Raw genomic sequence first — 23,656 nt, forward strand, 5'->3', positions numbered from 1 at the left:
AGTGTTTACATGATCGTACCGCATGGTGTGTCTGAGCCCCTCCCCTGACCAGAGCATCGCTCTGACGCGATGACGTCACAGACTTACGTAGGTTGTTGGGCTGGAGAATTCGCGACGATGGCGACGACGGCTCGGTGCTGGAAAGGGACGCAGTGAAGCTGGCCTCGGCTCGGATATGACTAATGTTTATTTGATCGAGGTCTATTTGCTGCTTAGTAATTGCACGGGCTTCGGATGAATCTTTGGCTGCTAACTTCTCAGCGCTCCTTTCCCTGGTGAGTCCGCCGGTTGTGGTCGTTCATCGGTGTGTTTTGACAGAGGCCTCCGTTTTGGGTTCCGCCCTCCATCTCATAACAACAAAAACAGTACAGAGAGCTGCGCTAGCTCCACCAGCTAATGTTAGCTAGCCAGCTTACTGGCTGCTCACAGTTACTAATGGCAAACACCGAGTACTATGAGATTGCAACACAACAGCATACTGCTTAATACTGAATGTTAATGTCGGCTCATTGAAATCCAAACATCCACTTTGGTGTAAGCGTTAGTTTGCTAGCATTACTTTGTGGACGTGTTACTCTTGGTGAAGTATTGACGTTTGCTAGCTGCAGAACATCTAAGTTAGCTTAACGTTACCCAAAGAGAAGGATGAGCGAAAGTAATGTTACCGCTAGCTAGCTAGTTACTTTTGTCTACTGATGAGGTTAGTTATCTATACAGACAAACCTTTTAGCATAGCGTTACCTACGTTACGGACTTTTACCTGCTAATAAAGGATTTCTGTATAACGTGAGTTGTTAGCGTTATGTCGCGCAGCCCTCGCTAACACTCACTAAGATAACCATTCAGAATAGTTCGGTGTGTTTTTTGGAGGGTTGTAGTTTATTTTGTACTTGCCAACGTTGCGTTTAATTCCTCTGCTAATGCTAGCTTAGTGGAAATAACGTAAACATTTTAGCTAGCGTTTGTTAAGGTTACAATTGGAAAGTGAAATCATAACGTTAACATTACGCTAGCGGGAATCTGTTAGTGTTTTTACAGACACAAAGTTAACCGACACATATGCTTTTATGTGAGTTAATCCCTTTTTTTAGTGCTGCTGTTCAGGTCAGTATTACTACCTGGCTGTCAGCGTAGTCAGGCTAACTCAGTAATTGCAGTTAATTGCCACAGTCAACATTTCTGTTTGAAACTAGCTAACGTAAGTTAGGAGATTGGGGCTATTTGCTTTATAATGTTACAGCCTATGATGCATGGTGGCCTGTCACGGGATAGGAGTAACGTCAAGACTCTAAGGGGCTTAGCCTTCCCTGTGTGCCTCTGTACTCAGAACTGAGCCGTAGCCACGGGTTATGAGCCCGCTGCAGTAAACAGAGCCCTGTGTGTGTGTGTGTGGCAGATATGCTTTATCAGGTAGCACCAGCAGTAAAAGCTGGACCCGGACTCGGCCAGTGAGGTAATGACCTCTCCTGGCCTCTTCACACCACTCTCAACAACCGGACGGTGCTGCGGTCCTCCGGCCCTCCTCTGCCACTGGTGCTATGGGATCTTTGTCTTGTTTTTGACCCTAGGCAGCCACCTTTACTTAAATGTTCCAGTGTTGAGGTCCTTCTCATTCTTCTCATTCACTGACCTTCTCGGGTCATGTTTCAGTCTCTGCAAAGGGTAGTTGACCGTATAACTATTTGTGGGCCAGAGAGATCCCTAACAGGTTGGCTGTTCTGAAAAGAGATGTTAGGTGATATCACTTAAAGATTGTTTAACAAAAAAAGTAGGTATCTAATCATGTTCTTGGTGGCTGGCATTTTTCAGCTGTTCCGACTGTACACTGCGCAGGGAATTACTACCATCCATCAGGCCAAGTCCTCTGAAGTGTTTGGTTCTGCCAAGTATGTGTGCTTGACCAGCCATTTGGGCAGGTGACCAACCATTGTTGGGTGGTTTAACCATTAATAACGTTTCTTTCACACTAGCCCATCTGCAACACTTTCCATTAGCTTGTATTGACCTGAAGACACGGCAGCACATGTTTAAAATTGTATGAATTGCGTGTTCTTGTTTATTTCTGAAGGTGAACATTAGATGAGCAGTTCACGTGACTGAACCATGTCTGTATGCTGGCTAGACTGTAGATGCAGTTGACTTTTTTTCCATTCCACAACTGAGTTTAAGTGGTATCTCTGAGCTCACATTCAAGCCGCTGTGACCACCAGTACAGCTATATTTGCAAGGGAATCAAAAGAGCTTCTGTAGCTTGAATGTCTCAGAGAAAAAGTCTGCTGTTTGCAAAATATAGACAAGTTTGTAAGGAAAAGCATTTGCTCATTATTCAGGTACATGTTTGCCTTCATTTTCACAGATTTCCATGTCTTACTTGTGAGAGTTTCCAAACAGGATCATCAGGACTGCTCATCGTCCGTTACTGATTGTCTGTGGTAAGTCTGATAGATATATTAGTTTTTGAATCATCTGCTGTGGCGGTGGTGTTTCTGTCCCTCTTTACTACATTTGATGCAATCGACTGAATATAAGCCTTACTGAAGGCCTAAATCCTGCTGTTGCTGGCCAAGCCTCCCCTTGTTGTGCCATTTCATGTTGAATTGATTTGCTATTGAATGTCTGACTGCCCAACCAGGGGCTCACAATCTCATGGTCGATCATGGGCTACAGTCAGTTCATTGCCTAAACCCATTCCCTGAGAAAGTATGTACACATCCTGATGCTTGCGTACAACATCACCAATACAATAGGCCAGCAGTTGGATCGGCCTTCAAAATTCAGCCATTCCCTCTAACGTTTTGTTGTTAGCTCCTTGAAAAAGTTAAGAAAAGATAGTTTTGTTTGTCATTTCATTAACAGTAGAAGCTGTGATCTGATAGATGAGACTCTTTTGATGCGGGCTAGCAAGGCATTTGTTGAAAAAACAATACTGGAATTACATTGTTTATATGCTAAACATGTATTTCTTAAGTATGTCTTGGGGCATTTTTTTGTTTTTGTTTATTTGAGGGTAGACAGTAGAGCGATGACAGGAAATGAGGAGAGAGAGATGGGTCAAAATATACAACAAAGGTCCCCGGCCGGAATCGAACCAGAGACATTGTAGTTTGTGGTTGGTGCCTTAACCCCTCAGCCACTACGAGTAAACATGTGTTTACATTGTGGGACACTAACCGTCTCCCAGATTGATGGCGTAAACCTTAAAAGTAATGAAGGTTTAGTTTCTTAGTTATTGTCAGCAAACCTGCTGTCCAAGACTGTCCATTAACACTTGTTGTATGAGATAAACCTGACAGATAAAATGGTGACCTACTGATTTGAACAACTGAACCTTAAATTCCTTTCCAACTGAACTTCAAAAACCAATCGTTAATATTGATGCCCACCCAAAATAAGCTTTGTGGCAAGAAAAAGGCAGTTTCACAATGACCTAAACTGACCTGAAATCAGTGCTGATAGTGCGACTTTGTCAGAAAAGGCAATATAGTATTTCCATCATGAATTCTATAGATGTTGCTCCATATTTTACAATTGCACAATGGCTCACCACAGGCTGGAGGAGAAAACAAGAAGATCTAAATTTGAAATTTGATCAGACCACATGTAAGATGATGGCTGTTTTGTGTTTTAAAGATATTGACTTAAACGCATCATATATAATTTACATATTTTCTATCAGAATTATTTCTCAGCTTTCTGTGTTCTCTTTGTACAGACTGGTCCAGGCCGGAGTTCCTCGTTGGGTGACCCACACTCCTTCTCAGGGGCCATGGTAAAGTACCTTCAGTTCATGCATGATTCGGGCAGTAACTGCGGTGTGGCCTGGGTGCAGTGTGCCGAATTGGAAACTCTCTATTGATTTGAACTATTAATCAGCTCTGTTTATCAGGAAGCAGACACTTACATCCACTGCAACAGGGTCAAAGGTCCTCCGAGGCTGCTGCCTAAGCGGGGCAGCTTTCGGTTTTCACTGCAGAACTTTATGTTGTGTTGTTGCATCATGACATAACTGCTGTTGGTTGTTGAACAGTGTGTGCTCCTCAAGCCACGGCGCCTGTGTATCAGCTCCGCTCATGCTGAGCCAGCATCCCACAGGATGTGCCGTTGCTGTCCGTTATCTTCCATCTCTTTCGACCACCTTAATCTTTCTTTGCACACTGTTCGGACTTCTGACCAAACACACAGCCCATAGATCCCTGCCGATCTCTGTCAGCACAAGGCCAGACATTTTTTTCCACCAGTTTGCCCTTGAGGAAAAATCCCTGAATCCGCTTGTATATCCATGCCTCACATTCCCCACTGATTCATTCTCTGTGAAATATGTTCATCTTGTGCACTGTGACCTCAAACATTCGGCCCTCATGAAAGGCTACAGACTGGTGGTGGGAACTGCCTTTAAACAGAAATGCTCATAATTTGATTTTGCCAACCAAAAATTAGATTTTTGCTCTCGTATTTTTTCAGGGTCTTGTGTAAATTAATTACCATGTGTATTTCCAGTTTTAGAGCACTGTATGTTACTGGCATCGGTTATACCATATCTTGTTGTACAACGGGTGATTATAGTAAATTAGCCTTGGTTGCACATTACAGTGGGGGTGGGAAGGAAAAGGCAGCCGCATAAATACAGCACTGTCAAGTTGGCTTTAAATCAACTCTCTGTCACAACTACTACAAAGGTGATTGAGTATGTTTTTCAACACCCCAGACAATTCCTGAGAGCAGCTTAGTGGTCAAAGCTGTAAATGTGAGTGTGTGACAGGAGCAGAGTGATAAATAAAGAAATACTTGGCAAAAGTTTCGAAAGCCATATTAAAACAAACACGTGAGAGAAGCTTTTGGTTGTTAAAGTCAAGACTAGTTCAGTAAAGACTCAGTTAACAAGCATTTTCTCTGCAGGAGGAGGAGGGGCAGCAGAGCTTGGAGTGTATCCAGGCCAATCAGATCTTCCCCAAGAAGTCCCCCGTCCTAGAGGAGGAAAACATGCAGGTGAGGAAGCCGCTGCCCTTGCTGCTTATCTCATGCTGTAAAAGAAACCCAGTTCCCCTGACAGTAATGTGTGGGCGAGTCTCTGTAATCAGTTACATAACCACCTTTAAGTCACATGTGACTTAAGCTCACTTTCAGTTTGACCGGTCTCAGGAGCTCAAAAGTCAAGTGAAGTGTAGCCCTATAATCTGAAAATAAAAACAAACTTATTTTACGGTCTATGTTGAGAAAAACAAAGATTTCATTAAAGGTCCAGCATGTTACATAAAATTCATAGGTATGTTTTCATTAGTGTATATTCACCTGAATATAGGAATGGGTTTTGTTACCTTAGAATGAGCCATGTTTATCTGCGGATGCCTTCCATGGAGTCCGCCATGTTGAATCTCCTTGTTTCTACAGGAGCCCAGAGTGGACAAACCAAACACTGGCTCTAGATAGGGGCTTTTTTTTTTTTTTTTTTTTTTTTTTTGAAGCCACTTTATTTTTTCTACACTTCTTCTGCTTCACGCTCCCCTTCCAGGGAGCATGAAGCAGAAGAAGTTGCTAGTTGGTTATGGAAAAGGGACCTACAGTTTACAGTTTAAAACTTTACCTGTGAAATTTTTCATTTTGCATGACTGCTGCAGAAACGAACAAGCAGTACAATACAAGTAGTCATGATGACCATATCTAATGAAATAATCTATCATACCACAGCCCTCTGTGCATATATCATCATCACTGGTGGTCTGTGGCTCTGCTGCAGTTTGTCTAAAATGTTTTATCTCCTGCTGTTGCTAGGTGCCCTTTCCTGAGCTGCACGGGGAGTTCACAGAGTATGTGGGGAGAGCAGAGGACGCCATCATCGCAACGTCCAACTACCGCCTACACATCAAGTTCAAAGAGTCCGTTGTCAACGTAAGTATTTTTGAGAGGTAACCAATGAAGTCAGAGAATACGATTAGAGAAACACAGCTTTAAATAACTAAAGAGTGAACTACATTGTCTCTACTGGAGGCTGTGTGAAAGTGTGTATTAATGTTTTGTGAATGGACAGAGCTGGGGCCATTGTGCCAGCGCTGTGGTGACCAGGCCATTCAGAGCTGATCTGCACTGGCAGCAGTACCGCGTGACTCTTCATCGCCTCTGTTTCTACACTTGCCCGCCTGCTCCGCTTTCTCTCTGCACTTGCCGTTGCCTTGGTTGCAGTGGTTCCAGAGGGGATGCATAACAGTCGCGCCCTCTCTCTCCCTCTCTGTCTCTTTTCACCACGTTAAGAAAGAGAGACTAGCTTTGTTACCCAAGTGTGGTCACTTTCTAAAAAAAACCCTCCATTTGCCATTGCAAAGATGGTTCACTGCACTATGGTTTCTTATTTTCAACAGAGTTTTGTTTATACTCCTGCTACTAGACAGGCTCATTACAACCTAGAGTCACCCCACATATACACGTAATGCATGCATACATACATTTAAATATAATAATTGTATTCTCTGTTGTTATGATAGTTTGCTAACATGCAATTCTATGAACGTTTTTAATCCACAAATAGTATTTCTCATAATTTGACCAAAAAAATCTCGCTCTAATGCCTTAAGAAAAACATATGCTATGTTCAGATCACCTAGCTGCTCTGCTGCTGATATGTGACCGCGGGAAAGTTGTGCAATGACAAACAGGGAAAGCTTGGTTTTTTCACTTCCTTTTCTTCAAAAATATACTTCACTCATTTTTAAAGGAGACTTCTGATGATACTGAGACTAAAGCCAAAAATGAATTGATCCTGTCAACAAGTATGGTCAACTATTAAAAATGAATCTGTGAGACACGCAGTTGAGCTGGGTGACAACTTGAACACAGCCAGTCTTGTTTATTTGGAGCCAGTCCCACCGCCCTGCTACCATAAACGCTCAATAGTGCACAAAATCTAAAAATGCACCAAATATCCTCCCGCTTGAGTAACATTTGCTAAAACTATTGTCCACATCTGTTTTAGGAAATTACTGAGCCTTCCTAAAAATGAAAGTTTATATTCCAGATGGTTCTTGAAAGATTTTTGTCTTCAGTAAGACCCAATGAGAGCTAATAGAAGTCAGAGAGTATTGAGAGACGAACTTGTTAGTTTTGGTCTTTTCATGGATTTGTTGACAATAATTAATTAATGTTAAGGATAAGGCTAGCAACATTCATTGAACCTCAATACTTTTTTTTAACTGCCTGAAATGTGTAGTACCAAAGTAAAAAAAAGTCTGGTCAGATCTGAAATCCTAATTGTTCTTTGATCAGGTAGTTCCTGGTTCTCAACAGTACTTTATTTAATGACAGTTGTTGTATGTTTGTTTTGTTTATGTTCCTAGTAAGGTATCAAAATAATTTTAGTATTGGTACCAGCAGTAGATAAATCAAATGATGCCCCACTGGTGGCTGCAGTATTTCATGTCTAACCTATCTATATAATGTATTCAATGGTTCTGTTGGTTGCATTCATATGAGTGTCTACTGGCTACCTGTCACGTGTTGTCAGGGTTAATTGGACCTGAATGACCCTCTGGTTTTGGCTGACATGCCACCTCTCTCTGCTCACATCAGACAGAGCCAACATTTTCCTCACACATATTTGGACGGGTTGATGAGGCATCTGCATCACATGGCAGAGTTGTCAGAGCTCACAAATCAGGGGTGGGAAGTGCTGCAAGAGAGCAAGAGGCTGTTAACAAGCAGCCGAGGAATTTTGATGGTGGCCAGATTAGGGATGTAGATTAGAGGGCAGGAATTAAATTGTGGCAGCGGGATGCTCGAACATCCGGAATGTGCTGCGATAGCACCCATACACAGACAGACAGTAGTCACAAATCGACATGCATCACTTTGATTATTGTTCTCTCTCTTTGGATAGAGTTGTTGTTGTGAGGTGTCAGTAAGTACCCAGCAGAGCTGCACGGTGTGGAGTGGTTGACTTGAGTGTATCATTTGTGTGTGCCTGTCTGTTAACCGGCTGGTGCCTAGAGGAGTAGAACCCTGCTTGTTCATCCTGTTTAACAACAGATGCTGGATTAAGGTAGACGTGATGAAAAGATATGAGTGTTCATAATCTATCTGCACAAAGAATTCAAGCTGCCATCAGGCAGTTACCCTGTCATTGCACTCATTTATTGGGTGCTTGATCTGCTGATGAGTGGCTGCAGATCGTGCATGGCTCCGGGCTGTGTGTGAACAGAAGCTTGAGCCACGCCTTTTTATGAAAGCCCACTGTGCTGCTGAAAAGTGCTCTTTACTAATTAACAGAGCTTAGTCAAAAGCAGCATAGCTATTTCCCTGCAGTATTCAAAGTATGCTCTTAAGTCATAAGCACATGGCAGTTCTGTACTTTGGATGGTATTTGCCTATGAACGATAAGACTGTAGCTCTGGGCCAAAAGGGAAATGCAGATACAAGCTCTTGACAATCTAGTATTGTGTGTTTTTGTCCGCCCATACTTAACTTAAGAAGATTATGCATATTAAGAGAGCTCAGGGAGATGTGATGTGAAAAATTAATGGAAATGCACCTGGACAAATAATCTGTGTGACTTACATATTTTTAGCCCCATGTGGATGAATGGTGGTCTAGTTTATAAATTAAATATTTGAACTTAACATGTGATGTTGGAGCACATGTGGCTGATTCTTGGCATGAAAAACCTTTTTATCGTGTTGACCATCACTAATTGGCTAAATGGATTGTGGGTTGCAGTCTACTGCACTGCTTATACTGACTGCATGTGTTTGGTTGATACATTTCTGATATGCTCAATATGTCATTTCCATCAGTTTGACTGAGTGTAGTGTTAATGTTCCCTCTTCTTTTTCTCCACAGGTTCCTCTTCAGCTCATAGAGTGCGCTGAGTGTCGGGATATGTTCCAGCTTCATGTCACCTGTAAGGACTGCAAAGTTGTCAGGTATGACCAGTGACACACTCCTGCAACCTAAAGTCATTCCACCAACCTCCTCTTTGTTAAAGGTATAGAATCATGTTTCTTCCATATATAAATGTAGGAATACATGACAAACATTGAATAACAACAGAAAATCACCAGTTCTTGGATTTCTCACTGAAGTCCAGGTGCAGGATGGTATATGCAAGGTTGCTATGGCAACACTTTAACGTGACACACATTTAAAGGTAACAGAGGAATCCTACAGTCATAAACTGTATGTTTGACCGAGATGAACCCAGAATGACCTAAACCAGCAGAGCAGCTTCACCTACTTCAACCCAATAAAAAAACGAAATTAAGTTTGTTTGTGCTGAACACTGATGGTGTATCAATACACCCGTGGAATAGAACACCTTTTTTGTCACACGCATCTAATCAATTCAACAACCCCAAAAATGACCAAACAAGCTTTGTGCCATATTTGCAACAGAGCGATAGAAGGATGATGGATATAGGCTGTTTATTGAATTTTGCACCCAATGGCTGTAACAGTAAAATATGTGTAAGTAAAAAAAAAAAAAGAGAGAAAAAAAAGATCACTGCCATTTCACAATTAATTAGGAAAAGACTCTTTGCTCAGCCTCACAAATTCAAACCATACAGTTGCTGCACCGTTGCTCTGTGGAAGTTTTGCATCCACCAAATATTTGACCTGTAACAGTTCATCACTTCTCAACATTCAACATACGTCAGGTTGTCACTTTGTGTCAACACTAATTACTGTCAACTAATGACTGTCAGTCACACATCAAAGGAGAGCAGCGAGCAGTTCAAACTAACATTTACAGCACTTCAGTGAGTTTCAGCTAGCTAGAGTGTAAAATGAGTAAAGCAAGAGTAAAAAAAAAAAAAAAAAAAACAAGTAGAGAAACAACAGGAGTAATCAGCAGCAGTTAAAAGAAATAGTTGCAAGACCACATTAACACCTATTTAGCTACAAAATTGACAGTGTTTCCTGTAGCGTTTAAGTAAGGCCATTTAGAGAGCTCTACACAGATAGTGATTTATAATCTGGTGCTTTCCACAAAAAAGAATAACAGTTCAGGCAAGTATTGGCTTGACTTTTAAGTAGTAGGTATTGGTATTGCAAGGTCTTTTTAGAGTACCATCCTTGCGTCCTAATAATATTTTGTAGCACGTTGAAGGTGTAACTTTGGCTTTTGTGTTTGATCTCCAGGTGTCAGTTCTCCACCTTTGAGCAGTGTCAGGAATGGTTGAAACGCCTCAATACAGTAGTGCGCCCTCCCTCTCGCCTCGAGGACCTCTTCTCCTTCGCCTTCCACGCCTGGTGCATGGACGTGTATGCCGGTGAGAAGGAGCAGCACGGCGAGCTGTGCAGACCAGGTACCTTCGCGTCTCTCGCATATCCCCACGTAACCCCAGCCGAACCTCTGCTCCTCTCTGGTCTTATCGGACATCTCTGCTCTGTCTGCAGGCGAACACGTGACCTCCTGGTTCAAGAATGAGGTGGAGAGGATGGGCTTTGACACTCAAAACGCCTGGAGGATATCTGACATCAACAGCAAGTTCCGGTAATACCGTCACTCCCAGCTAGAAGATAGAGCCGTCCTTTGCTTTCATTGGCATACAGCACAAGTCAGAGTGTGTGTGTGTGTGTGTGTGTGTGTGTGTGTGTGTGTGTGTGTGTGTGTGTGTGTGTGTGTGTGTGTGTGTGTGTGTGTGTGTGTGTGTGTGTGTGTGTGTGTGTGTGTGTGTGTGTGTGTGTTAGACAGTGGGTGGTTGTGTTATTGTACTCCACTGGTGCTGTGCCCTGGGCCGATAAGAGCCCAGCCCAGGATTAGGTGTCTGTAGACAGAGACTTTTGTTGAGCCATCAGAGCCCTTTGGTGCTCCCTCTCTCTCTCTCTCTTTGTTAAAGCGTTGCTCTCTATGCCCTTCTGCTCTGCCAGGCTTTGCCCCAGCTATCCTCAGCAGCTCTTGGTGCCAGCCTGGATCACTGACAAGGAGTTGGAAAATGTGGCAGCCTTCCGCTCCTGGAAGAGGTTTCCTGCTGTGGTTTATAGGTTGGTGTGTTTGTTTCAAGGCAGAAGGTTAAACTTGTTTACTGCCACGCAGCAATGAAAAACTTTCTTATGTGCTGAATGGTCATTTTTTTGTGAAATTAATAAAACCATCTTCAGATAATATCTTTATGACTCCGTATCACTGCCACTGTGGACAGTTTACTTTGGCTTAGAAAACCACAACATACAGCTAATTACTAATGGATAATTCCCTCCAGGCTACATTTCTCTATTTGCCTCTATTCAGACTTTGTCAACATGGCCAAGACCACTGACTTAACCAATGACATACACTGCGTCATGGCTTCAGTGAATTGTGGTTGTTGTATTTATCGAACAGCGCTTGGAAGCCTGTGATCCTTGTTTTTGGAAAACTACTCCGACCAGAAGTGGCAGCCTTGTATGTCCGTTTCGTGCGTCACAGTACCTGAAATAAATGTGTGCCAAAAGTTTGTTTTCGTGGCGGTAAAATTAGCAAAGCCAGTGGTTCCAACCTCTTTGGCTTATGTAAATGGGACATGGTCTGCTTTTGACAGATAGATCTGATTTTGAGCAGTTCAACCAAAGTATCAGTCATTCTTGGAGTTTTTTATTAGATAGTTTTTTAGAGCTATTAATTGATTGACAAATTAATCTGCAACAACGTTGATAATCTAATAATTTTTTTCTTTTTTAAGATTAAAAGTAACCTATTGATAAAAAACATTTGAAAAAAGTCACAAAAATGCAACATACATAAGAATGATGGATCCAATGAATAGGTAGACTGATAAATGTTGTATTCCGGCTAACTTCTCCCCTCCACGTAGGCACCAGACCACAGGGGCTGTGATTGCCCGCTGTGGCCAGCCAGAGGTCAGCTGGTGGGGCTGGAGGAACGCCGATGACGAGCACCTTGTCCAGTCCATCGCCAAGGCCTGCGCCGTGGACAGCAGCTCCCGCAAACACCTTTCCAACGGCAGCTACACCAACGGCTCCGACCTGCCTGATACTGACTTTGGTAAGAGCTCACACTCACTCACTGACATACCGCACACGCCCACACACAAACACACACTTCCAGCTGAACACACACCTTCTACCACACACACACACACACCCACACCCACAGATATTTCCACGCTGAGGTCTTGCTGTCTGAATGAATAGCAGTGCAGTCAAACCTGTTGGGGCTTGTGTGAATCATCAGGCTTATACAGAACCACACAGATCACATTAACCTCTAATGTCAAACAGATTCTGATGGATGTTCCTGGATAAAACACATTAATGGTCTTAATGATTTATTGACTTTTTGATCATGATTTCAACTGTCCCAATCCCCAGCCCTAGTTTCATACAACCTGAATTGTACTAAAAAAAATCTTTGGTGCGTTTTGTGTCTGTATCAGAATCCTCAATAACTAACAGCTCAGAGGTGGAGACGTTGGCCATCCAGCCCCACAAGTTACTGATCCTGGACGCCAGGTCCTACGCTGCTGCCGTAGCTAACAGGGCCAAGGGGGGAGGCTGCGAATGCCCAGGTAGGTCTTCTTAGTGCAGGCCCAGGTGACAAGCAGAATTAGGTCAATGTTTGATGTGGATTCAGGAGCTCAGTTAACCACAAATGCGATTGTTGCTGATGCTAAAATTAAAACAAGTTTTTCTTTTCTCACCTTTTTAACAATTGATTTCCTCCTGTTTCAGAGTACTATCCCAACTGTGAGGTGGTGTTTATGGGTATGGCCAACATCCACTCCATCCGCAAGAGTTTCCAGTCTCTGCGTTTCCTCTGCACTCAGATGCCTGATCCAGCCAAGTATGTTTTTTTTTTTATGCCTCCAGCAGTGCCTCCAGTTCCCCTAGTCGTAACTCTTAAACTCTGCAGGCTAAAACTATTAAATCTAAAGCTCTCAAGCTTTGCCGTAGTAACTGTAGGTAACTAGTAATCACAGCTGTGTTTTGGCCTTGGCTATACATCTGTGCCTGATTTAGAAAGCCTGGCCCAACCCCAAGTGGAGGATCTCTTTCCATCTGCACTCCCAGACTCGGTGCTACAATGATGTGTAATTGAATCACGCTGACTTAAGAGAACGTTGTTGAAAGTGGTTAGGAGACCAGAAGACAAAAACAGACTCTGAAAAATAACTTTGTATAAACATGATCATACAGTGGGCTTCTTTATTTCAAAACAACTTGAAGAGTATTTTGCACAGACTGTATAGTGTTTATGCCAAAAACAGCAGGTTAGACCAATTTCTCATTATTTCTCAGATTTTTCAAAAGTTAAACGTAATTTGTATCAGTTTACAAATTATTACTGCTGATACATTTCACTTGTTGACTTAAAAAAATCGGTCACAGACTTGTCTGTCTCTGTCCCAGACGCTCCAGGTTTGTAGATAAACAAAACACACCGCTTAGGATAATAATCGAGATAAGACAGTGAAACATTTACTCATAACTGAAGTAGGTCAAGGTGTATGCATGAGTCCCACTGGTCATGTAATGTTTTGAATTATTACATAACCCTTATCCAAAAGTAATTTCCTAAATGTTACCAAACACCTGCATTTTAAAGCGGCATTAATCAGTTTGTGGCCACTAGGAGTAGAAAACCTGCCAAACATCACAGCTGCTAGCGTGTAAAGCTGTTTTTGTATTAATAAACAGTTGCCTACATTTGTATCCAGATAATGTCATTCATTGACAAAACTCTTAATGAATGCTAATGTTGCTCTGTAACTTCTGGATGCGTAAATTAGTTTGCTAATAAGTTTGTTTTGTAAACTTAAACTTGTTTCTGCTGCCCCCAAGTAGCCAAGAAATCAACTATAATTACCAACCTTTAATTTGTTAACCACTTTTGAAATTTTGAGCTAAAAAATAGTTAGACGGTTGAAATAACATTTACATAATGATTTTGCCCTTAACTGTACAAATCGTAATGAAGTTGTTGACGGGTTGCAAACTAGCTGAGGCTATAAATATTCTAGTATGTGGCGCTGGTCCATGCTATGTACTGGTCCTTATAAAACATGTGCCATCACTTAGTGTCTGGGGCATATGAGGTCTTCTGATGTTTTTGCTCTGTTGCTGTCTTTGTCTCTGCAGCTGGCTTTCTGCACTGGAGAGCACCAAGTGGCTGCAGCATCTGTCTCTGCTGCTGAAGGCGGCACTGCTAGTGGTCAACGCTGTGGACCGAGACCACAGGCCTGTCCTGGTGCACTGCTCTGACGGCTGGGACCGGACACCTCAGATTGTTGCTTTGTCCAAGCTGCTGCTGGACCCTTACTACCGCACTATTGAGGTACAGATTTTAACAGCATTTTTTTGTTTTTATTTTGGGGTCACATTCCCATGAAAAGCAACATTGACATCATGTAATAACTGTTTTTGTAATTTCAACAGAAAAAAAGATTTCTTTACTTTATTTTGACATAAGTTGTTTTTATGTAAAACAAAACAAAACAGTGTTGTTTTTCTAACACGCCACTGTGACACAGTATTTTATTGAAGCTCTTGTGACATCTTTGTGCAGGGCTTCCAGGTTTTGGTGGAGACTGAGTGGCTGGACTTTGGCCATAAGTTTGCTGACCGATGCGGCCATGGAGAAAACTCTGAGGACCTTAACGAACGCTGCCCAGTCTTCCTGCAGTGGCTGGACTGTGTTCACCAACTGCAGAGGCAGTTCCCATGCTCCTTTGAGTTTAATGAGGCCTTCCTGGTGCGTACACGTTTGATGTCTGAAGTCAAACACAACTATTGCAAAGTCTGAATCTGCTCAGATTCTTAGACTAGACTCTTGGGAATGTTGAAGTACAGAAGTGGAATATGGCATGTGGCATGTCTCTGATTCTTCTTATTGTGTGCCACTGATATGCACTTACAGTCTGGGTGTGTTCATGAGTTGTATGAAGAAACTCTTGTCATCTCTGCTTATTATCATACCTGAGGTTTGTATACAAGCCTCTACATGTCAATTTGTGTGTGTGTGTGTGTGTGTGTGTGTGTGTGTGTGTGTGTGTGTGTGTGTGTGTGTGTGTGTGTGTGTGTGTGTGTGTGTGTGTGTGTGTGTGTGTGTGTGTGTGTGTGTGTGTGTGTGTGTGTGTAGGTGAAACTGGTTCAGCACACCTACTCCTGTCTATTCGGCACCTTCCTGTGCAACAGTGGTAAGGAGAGGGAGGACCGCCACGTTCAGGAGAGGACCTGCTCAGTGTGGTCGCTGCTTAGACCGGCCAATCGCACTCTGAGGAACATGCTCTACTCATCCCACTCCGAGACTGTACGTCCACCGTCTGTCCCTGTGTTCAGTCCTTTAGAAAGTTGTTCTGGTTAAATGTAATGAATGTAAAATTATTAACCTAACAAAATATTTTCTGAAGCATTTTTCAAAAAGGTATTTACAAACAGCAAGACAAAGGATGAAAGCAGTTAAAGATGTTGAAGAAAATGTATCAGTGGAATTAATTAAGAAGACATGGAATCTAGCCTCTGCAGGCCTGGGTTTCCAAATCCTACAGGTTCAGACAGCAAATGCATTATGCGAAAGATGAGCTGCAGTTATTTATTTCATTCTGTCTCTTTAGATTTATTGCTAATTGTTATTGTCTCAAACTTGATTTAGGAGTCTATTTGCCACCCTTCTGAGAATTACATTTTTGTGGTTACTGTTGTTTTGGTGTTTGCATTTCTGTGTGTGTGGGCGTGTGTGTCATGGCCATAAATATTGTCCACTTACCATGAGGGGAAAATCATATTCTCAGAATTAATTTGCGTTCTACTGATTAATTTTTTCCACATAATCCAAATTTTAAAGATATAGTTCAAGAATATTTTCTACCACTATTTGTCGTTTCTATCTCAGTCTTCTGATTACACCCTGAGTTAAGTTTGCAGCTGTTGTTGCAGGTTCTGCACCCAGTGTGTCACGTACGCAACCTGATGCTGTGGACGGCGGTCTACCTGCCCAGCTCCTCCCCCACCACCCCCTCTGATGACTCCTGCGCCCCGTATCCTGTGCCTGGTGGCAATCCTGAGGACACGCCCCTGGCCAGGTGAGCCTGGCGCGCTGGCACCTGACCCCCCCTCTCTTCCTCCCTCATGTAAGATGAACACGGGTCAATAACTCCCACAGCCAGAGGCGCCTGGCTTTTCAACTCCACTGCTTAGATACTTTGCTCTGATTGGGTCCTCACAGCCACAGATACTGTTTTATGCTCTGCTTATCTTGTGTCTTGTGACAGTCATACCATCAAGGAAGAGCAACAGGAAGTTGTTTCATTTCAATGTTGACATAGTTTATGACAGATACAGTAGCTCTGAATTATAGAGACAATGTCTGAATGCTTCTCTTTCATATTTGTGTGGCATGTTTCTTGTTTTGATGAGGCTGATGTGATTGTTTTGTTAACTAAATATTTTGTGGTATGTGTGCAGCTACAGATTGAATCACAGGGTGTCAAACACTGAGCCATTGTTATGTAATGAAATGCTGTTTTCCGTGCATAATTCTTCTTGTTTCTTGTTCAGACGTACAAAGACTCGTTCCTTCGACAACTTGCCCAGTGCATGTGAGCTGGGAAGCGCATTGGCTCCTAACCGCCGCTCCAGTGACCCGAGCCTCAATGAGAAATGGCAGGACCACCGGCGCTCTCTGGAGCTCAACATGGCAGTGGGGCCCGAAGGAGGGGGGCAACCAGGATCAGGAGGTGCGGCCTAACGGAGTGGGGCCATACCCAGATGGAGCGGACTCTGAGCTGGACGACAGCCCGCAGCCCCAGGGCTCACACGCTGAGCTCGGACAGGGGACCTCTGTGAGCCCAGCAGAAACAGGAGAGGAAGCAGAGGAGGCAGAGCTCTCTGTTGCTGTGGGCATGGCCGAGGGCCAGATGGAGAACATCCTTCAGGAGGCCACTAAGGAGGAGGCGGGAGCAGATGTTCAGAAAGAGGGAAGTGCTGCTGTCACACATGTCAATAACACTGTTGACAGAGAGGTGGAGGAAGAAGCAAACATTGAGAAGGATGATCAGTGTGCTGAGGTCAATGGGACTGAGACCCAGAGAGAAGCATTTGCCAATGGTCACCATCCAGAAAATGGCGTAATGGAGAAGGAGGAGGTGGATGGTGAGTCTCCCCCTCTCCCCACACAGAAGGCAGAGGAGCTGAATCAACAGACAGCTGAGGTGACTCAGACACCAGAGGATCTGGTGAAGCAGGATGTAGAGAACTCTTCTGTACAAGAGGAGCTTGCACATGGGCCAAGTGAGTCTGGCTCAGGTGAGCCAGAGCAGCCTAAAGCCCACAGAACTATAACTAACGGCTTTGTGGACAGCTCACCTGAAGAGCCAGGTGTAGATGAGGAGACCTGCCCTGACTCTGAGTCTGACCACGGTGTCTCAGAGCCGGGGGAGCAGTTGGATAAGAGGGCCTCCCTGATGGAAAGCTCTACAGAGACTTTAACTGAAGAGGCCTGCGGCAGGTTGGAGCTACCAGCTCAGCCGCCTGTTTGTCCAAGTCGTCAGCCCTGCAGTGACGACAGGAGCCAACTGCCCTGCTCCAGGAAAGAGAAAGGACTGGAGACAGGCGAGCATGGCTTTATCAGAACTTTAAATGGGGGCAGCAAGCGACCCTCTGTCAGTGCCTTTCAATCTGTGAGTGCTGACCTCAGCAGGGATGGGCTGTGTAACGGCGACAGCTCAGAGGCGGAGCCCTGCGGAGGACCTCACTGGGCAAAAGGGAATGGGGAGAAGGCCCCTCTTAGTCGACAGGTATCCCTAGCAAGCTGCAACTCCCTGATCCTCCATCCGCGGGGCAGCTGCTCCCAGCACCGCTGGTGCCACGCCCTGCTAAGCCGGGCTGCCATCAGCCCGGAGCAGCCATCCCGCAGCCATCTGGACGACGACGGGCTGACGCTGCACACAGATGCCATCCAACAGAGGTTGAGGCAGATCGAGGCGGGACACCAGATGGAGGTGGAGACTCTGAAGAAGCAAGTGCAGGAGCTATGGAGCCGCTTGGAGAATCAGCAGCACGCCGGCTCCCACAGGATCAACGGAGACATGGGAGACGAAGTGGTAAGATGCTGACAGATTGAGCATGAAACTGACTGACCGGCTGATCTGTTTACCACCTGGATGTTACTTCTGATTGTCTGTGTCTCCCTCCACGCAGACCTCAATGACAGACTCTGAGTACAACCTGGACCCCAACTGTTTGTCGCGCTGCAGCACAGAGCTCTTCTCTGAGGCCAGCTGGGAGCAGGTGGACAAGCAGGACACTGAGGTGAGAAACGAGGCTAACCTAAAGATCATTTTCCAGAGGGAGGGAACGAAACTCCCAAAGCAATGGTTGTGTTTGTCTGTAGCTTGCATATACGGCCTTCAGATTTCATCAGAAATGGCAGTTGATGGTTGATGGTTGATGGTAGGTGAGCTGAGATCAGTCTGTACATTACAGGTGACTCGCTGGTACCCAGACCATTTGGCAGCCCAGTGTTACGGCTGTGAGAGCAGGTTCTGGCTCGCCACCAGGAAACATCACTGCAGGTAAGTACTGAAGGGTTATCAAGCTGCAGAAGCTCAAACCTTCAGCCACTCTCCCTGTCATCAACCACTCCTGTCTGTCCCGTTGAGGCTTAAAGAGATATTTCTGCTGTTTAAGCTCGCTCCTCTTCTGCTCAGACTGAGTTTCTTGTAACCAGACACATCCAGACTGTGTCTAGATAAAGCTGAAGAGGCTTTCAGTTCACACTGGGCATCTTAATGAGTCTGGAATTCATCTTGAGAGACCATTTTTCATGGGATTTCACTTCCTCTCCAGATATATCACATGTTTCTTCAGATATGTGAAAAGATGTTTCTTTGACCACACACAGATGTGGTTAAAACAACAATCTAATGTATCCTTAATATGTTTTGTATGTCCACTGTGATTAGGTCACACAAGATGCATTTTAGTTCTAAGTGTGTCAGGGCCTTTCTGTTTTCTCATTGAAGTGGCACTCCAATGATTTAGTATTGCACTTCCATACGCAAGAGACAAACTTTAAAGTCCCCCTCCAGTCAAAAAAAAGTTTCTACATCACACAGTACAAGTTGCATACTGGATCAGGACTGTCTTCCTAACTATTTGTGATGTAACCAATCATAATAATATAGTAGTAATCATGCTCGTTGGCTCCACCCATTAAAATCTGATTTTCAATGAGCACTTTCAGCAGATGAATGTGAAAACATCCTTCTAGTGTCAAACTCTGCACAGACATCATTCCAACATCACACTGTATGAACAAGAAGAACGACAGATTTTTGACTGAAGGGGGGGAGTTAAAGTAAGCTCCCTCAGAGCTGCTAAAGACATTATACAACAGCTCTCAGTGACAAGTAAATTGGAGTAAACTGGTGGAGTGTGCCTTGTTGATAGGTCAATAGATTTATTGAGTTATTTTGTTGGATAGGGCTGATGTCTTAGAGATAAGTTCCAAGAAAAAAAAGGGCTAGATTGAACAACAGAGTCCATTCAAAGTCTACTTGGAAGAGTAATTGGGTGCATTTTAGTATTCTGTCTCGTTCTATTCAGTTAGTGGTATTTCCTCTGGTGTTATCATTTCCTCATATCACTGTTGTCTGCTCTTTATCTCCTTTTCTTTGTGGTGGGTTGGATCAAGTTAAGCACAGAAATTCGAGTAATGCAATGTTCAGTTGTTCATCCAGTGACGTCTGGACAGAGTTAATTTGTAGTTAGTTCAGCTATAGATTTAAACAACAAAAGTGTAGAATTAACAGTGTAGGGTTGTAGCTGTTTCACAATTTTAACACACATCTTCAGCAGGAAGTGTGTTTTAGTGTGTTAAGTGTTCTCCACTGCTTAGGCAGTTCTTATCCATTGTCTGCCCCTCTCCTCTACAGTGGCAGGGAGCCTGTCCAGGAGGTCTGGTGAGATCCGGCTCCCATGTCCCCCCTCCACCCTCCACTCTCCACCCTCCACCCTCCACCTTCCACTTTTTTTAACCTGGCATCGCTGCACCTTCCTCCTAATCCCTATCCCTCCCCCCTCTGCTCCTTCCCCTCCTCACCTGCTTCATCTGGTTTCCCTTCATTTTGTCCTAGTTGTCAGCAAATTCTCAGGGAAATGTCTATTCATTTCTGAGATGTATGGATTTGAATGTGCGTCCTGCAGCGCCAGTGTGTTTCCATTCAGCAGTTTTCAATTGGCTGTGACCATGAGCAGGGTGCTGTCAGTGGGAGAGCTGGGATCGGTGGAGGGCTGATTGTTATATCACCTGAAAATTTCAAATCTTACAGAAAACTCAAAAACTGTTGTCTTCCTCAACCTCAACCCTCCTCCTGCCATAGCACCACATCAGCATCCTGCCCTCCCACCACCCTTGACAGACACCCCGGCAGCATGCTGCCCCAAACCAGCCCCTCTGCATCTCACCTCCCAGCAGCACAGCATGGTACTGGAGACCATTTGGTCCCACCTGGTGGTGTAAGAGGCTGGAGACTCAGGGTGAATTAGATGGGGGTTTTTTTGATTATTATTTCTGCTCAGGGTGAGTGAAGGCAGGTAGAAGGGACCACTGTGTGTATAAGTGTGTGAGCATGGCCTTACATCTGAAGCTGAGCATGGGTATCTGAAACCTCCAGTGTGACCTGCCTTCCTGTCTATAGTGATGATCACGTGTTTTTAATGGACTAAATAATCAAGTTAGCACCACTACATGATAGAGCATCTTTTCTAACCCGGCATGTAGTGCGACATCACACACAGTGAATACTGTCTTTCCACCTATTTTATCATGTGTCCCCGGTGATCAACTGACAAGAACAAATGATCACTTTCTGTAAATCAATTTGAAATACATTTTCAGTATCCATTTTCAGTCTCCTGTTCTTCACATGTGGGTTATCTGATCCAGGCTATGATAGCCAGCTAAAATGATCCATTCATTCTCATCTTACTAACTTCAAACACTGTCAGAGGTTTGATCTGTATATCTTCTTTCTCTGTGCTGTAGAGCTCCATTGTTGTCCAAAAACACATTAGTGAGCCACACTGTTGCACCGGGTGATGTTGCTTAATTACCAAGAAAACACTGCAGTTTATTTTGAGTTCACCCACACACCTCACACCAAATACTCACTAGTGCACCACATATACAGAAATCTGCCTCTGGAATTAGTCAACACATTCCCATTGCATTGGACATTTGTTAAAAACAAACAAGAGATGAGATGGACTAAATAACACATTGCTGTTTTTGTAATATCACTAGCCTTATCTTTTAACTTAAAACATATTCTGAGTATGCAGTGAACCCCTTTCAAGCACTCTTAAGAAGCAAAAACCATAGAGATGAAAAAGCTGATGAATTTCAGTAATCAGATTTACTTCTGGCTATAATTAACCTGTAATGGAGGGTAATTCATAATGAATGATTAATAGATTGTTTCAATCCAACTGTACTCTACAATTTGTACTTCTGATACAAAACTTCATCAATTTTAGTGTTAAAATGAAGAATCCCCATCAAAACCACATGGTTCATTTGATTTGATCACTGTTGAAAATGTATTTTCTTTTGTTCATACTATCCCAAACAGTACTTGTACTAGTTCTCTATTTTTAGTTTAACTGATTTCTTTTTTTGTTACATAGTTTTTACTCTTCATTGATGATAATCACACCAACAGCTCTAAAATTTTCTTATTTTGTAGTCATCTCTAATGAAAGGAGTCATTTATATGTGAAAGATCTTGATAACTGTCAATGAGCATACATATTTGCAGGTTTTAGCTCTAGGTAAACATTAGGTCAGCCTTGAAAAAAACAGAAATCCTGGCTTTTATCAAATGATCAATAATCAAATCAAGCTAACTTAGCTTCCCATGTATGAAGAACAGGGTGCAGATGTCATGGAGTTGAATCGTACGCACAGGAGACGCATGGTAACTGTAGGTGTAGAGAGGCTCTGTTTGAGAGTCCAGCAGTGACCCGTCTGTGTCTCCCTGCAGGAACTGCGGTAACGTGTTCTGTGCCAGCTGCTGCGACCAGAAGATCCCAGTGCCAAGCCAGCAGTTGTTTGAGCCCAGCCGTGTCTGTAAGACCTGCTACAGCAACCTCCAGCTCAGCCCGGCCCCCCTGGACATGGAGCTGGAGAAACCCATCACGGCCAGCTCCAACTGAGTTTCAGAGGACCGGGACAGGACGGGAAGTCTGGCTAAGCCACCAGCTGCTGACACCGATGCACCGCTGAAGAGCACAGGAGCTACACAGAATGTCCCATGTACTTTATGTGTGTGTGTGTGCTGCAGATATGGAATTTAATGTGTATATACAGAGGATGACGTGGCAGAGGAGCTGAATGACGTGATGCAGAGCGCTCTGAACGGTGGGTGTGCACAGGGGTGGGGGGGTGCGAGAGGAAATCACATGCTTGCCATACAGGAGGGTTTGTGGCAGTGACGGGACTGCACTCCGAGGCCAGAGGAGTGAGAATGGACATCCTGGTGCCTTGGACCAGGCAGGCAGAGAAGGTTGTCTCACTGTGTCGCTGAAGTCTTTTGGAGGGCTTTGGTCCATTGAATCATTTCCCCGCCTATCCACGCTTCTCATCAGACTTCTGCGTACCATCATCATCATCATCATCTCCCAGCCTGGACTTGATCTTTTCTCTGGAGGGTGTTAGATCGGGATGTGGAAAAATGTCCTGGTAATCATGAGCTTTAGAAATGAGTGGATAGCTGATGCTCACAAAGGGAAAAGCTTAAATGGTCAGTTCACCCACATTACCAAAAAAGGTGTCCTCACATACCACTAGTGGTATCTAACCATGCATCTAAATGTCATTTTATTTGCCCTAAGGTTGTCACCACCCCAATCCAGTGGAGGGAATTGAATAAGGGCAATTATGCAACTAATTTCATTATCAATAAATCTGCAAATCATTTTATCAATTAAAGTCATATTTTTTCTGTAACATTTGGCCATTATGTCTCTCTCACATGTTCAGACCAGAAGAAATTCAGTTTAATAACATACATATGACAACAAAAAGTAGCATTTTTCATATTTGGGAAGCTGGAACCAGAGTGTTTGGCATTTTTGCTTGAAATGACATTACATTTATGTAATTTGATTATTCTATTATTAAATAACTTGTTTGTGGCTCACAGCACTGAAAGATGAAATTCCAAGTGCTGCTCCAATCATTGAGTGTTGCCCTTCTGTATAGTTGGGGGACCGATTTATCTAGACTTTTATCCTCTAGCAGGGTTAAGCTCCAAAAACGCCGGGTTTCCCATAATGCAACACAATAGTATCTTTAAATAAGATCCTTCCTGCCTGGTAAACACCCACATCTTTCTAACTCCACACAGGCTGTAATAAGTTTGTGGTCTCCACACTTGATAAAGCTCGTCCAGAGCCCCAGAACACGGCACATCATTTTCATCAACATTGTCACAGCAGTCCTCCTCTTGATCAGTGAACTGGTCATTATGTGTCCCCAACACTCTGGTTAATCCACACTTTTGTAATTTGGGTGAACTGACCCTTTAACATGCTCTGGGCTGAATCTCAACTATTTGCTTGCTTTTGTTTTGATGAGTTATTATCAGCTTTTCACACAGAATGGCACAAAGGTGTGTGTGTGTATATATACAGTATATACAGCTAATTGAATATAAATGCAAAATAGATTTAA

The 23,656-nt window shown here is 43.6% G+C and overlaps 1 protein-coding gene across 1 annotated transcript; it reads left to right on the forward strand.

Annotated features, from left to right (window-relative positions):
* Positions 1-93: 93 nt before the first annotated feature.
* mtmr3 (myotubularin related protein 3) lies at positions 94-22,276 on the forward strand. Its single transcript, XM_051421521.1, is given in 22 exon segments — positions 94-275; positions 2,357-2,432; positions 3,713-3,769; positions 4,897-4,986; positions 5,770-5,886; positions 8,824-8,906; positions 10,123-10,289; positions 10,381-10,477; positions 10,855-10,968; positions 11,778-11,968; positions 12,360-12,491; positions 12,655-12,766; positions 14,062-14,257; positions 14,489-14,674; positions 15,062-15,232; positions 15,859-16,004; positions 16,480-16,633; positions 16,635-18,023; positions 18,121-18,231; positions 18,406-18,494; positions 19,857-19,883; positions 21,966-22,276. Coding segments are annotated over 20 exon segments (3,747 nt in total). The 5' UTR covers positions 94-275; positions 2,357-2,432; positions 3,713-3,766; the 3' UTR covers positions 22,138-22,276.
* Positions 22,277-23,656: the final 1,380 nt, after the last annotated feature.

This window comes from Dicentrarchus labrax, unplaced genomic scaffold, assembly GCF_905237075.1.
Source record: "Dicentrarchus labrax unplaced genomic scaffold, dlabrax2021, whole genome shotgun sequence".
Lineage (NCBI taxonomy): Eukaryota > Metazoa > Chordata > Actinopteri > Moronidae > Dicentrarchus > Dicentrarchus labrax.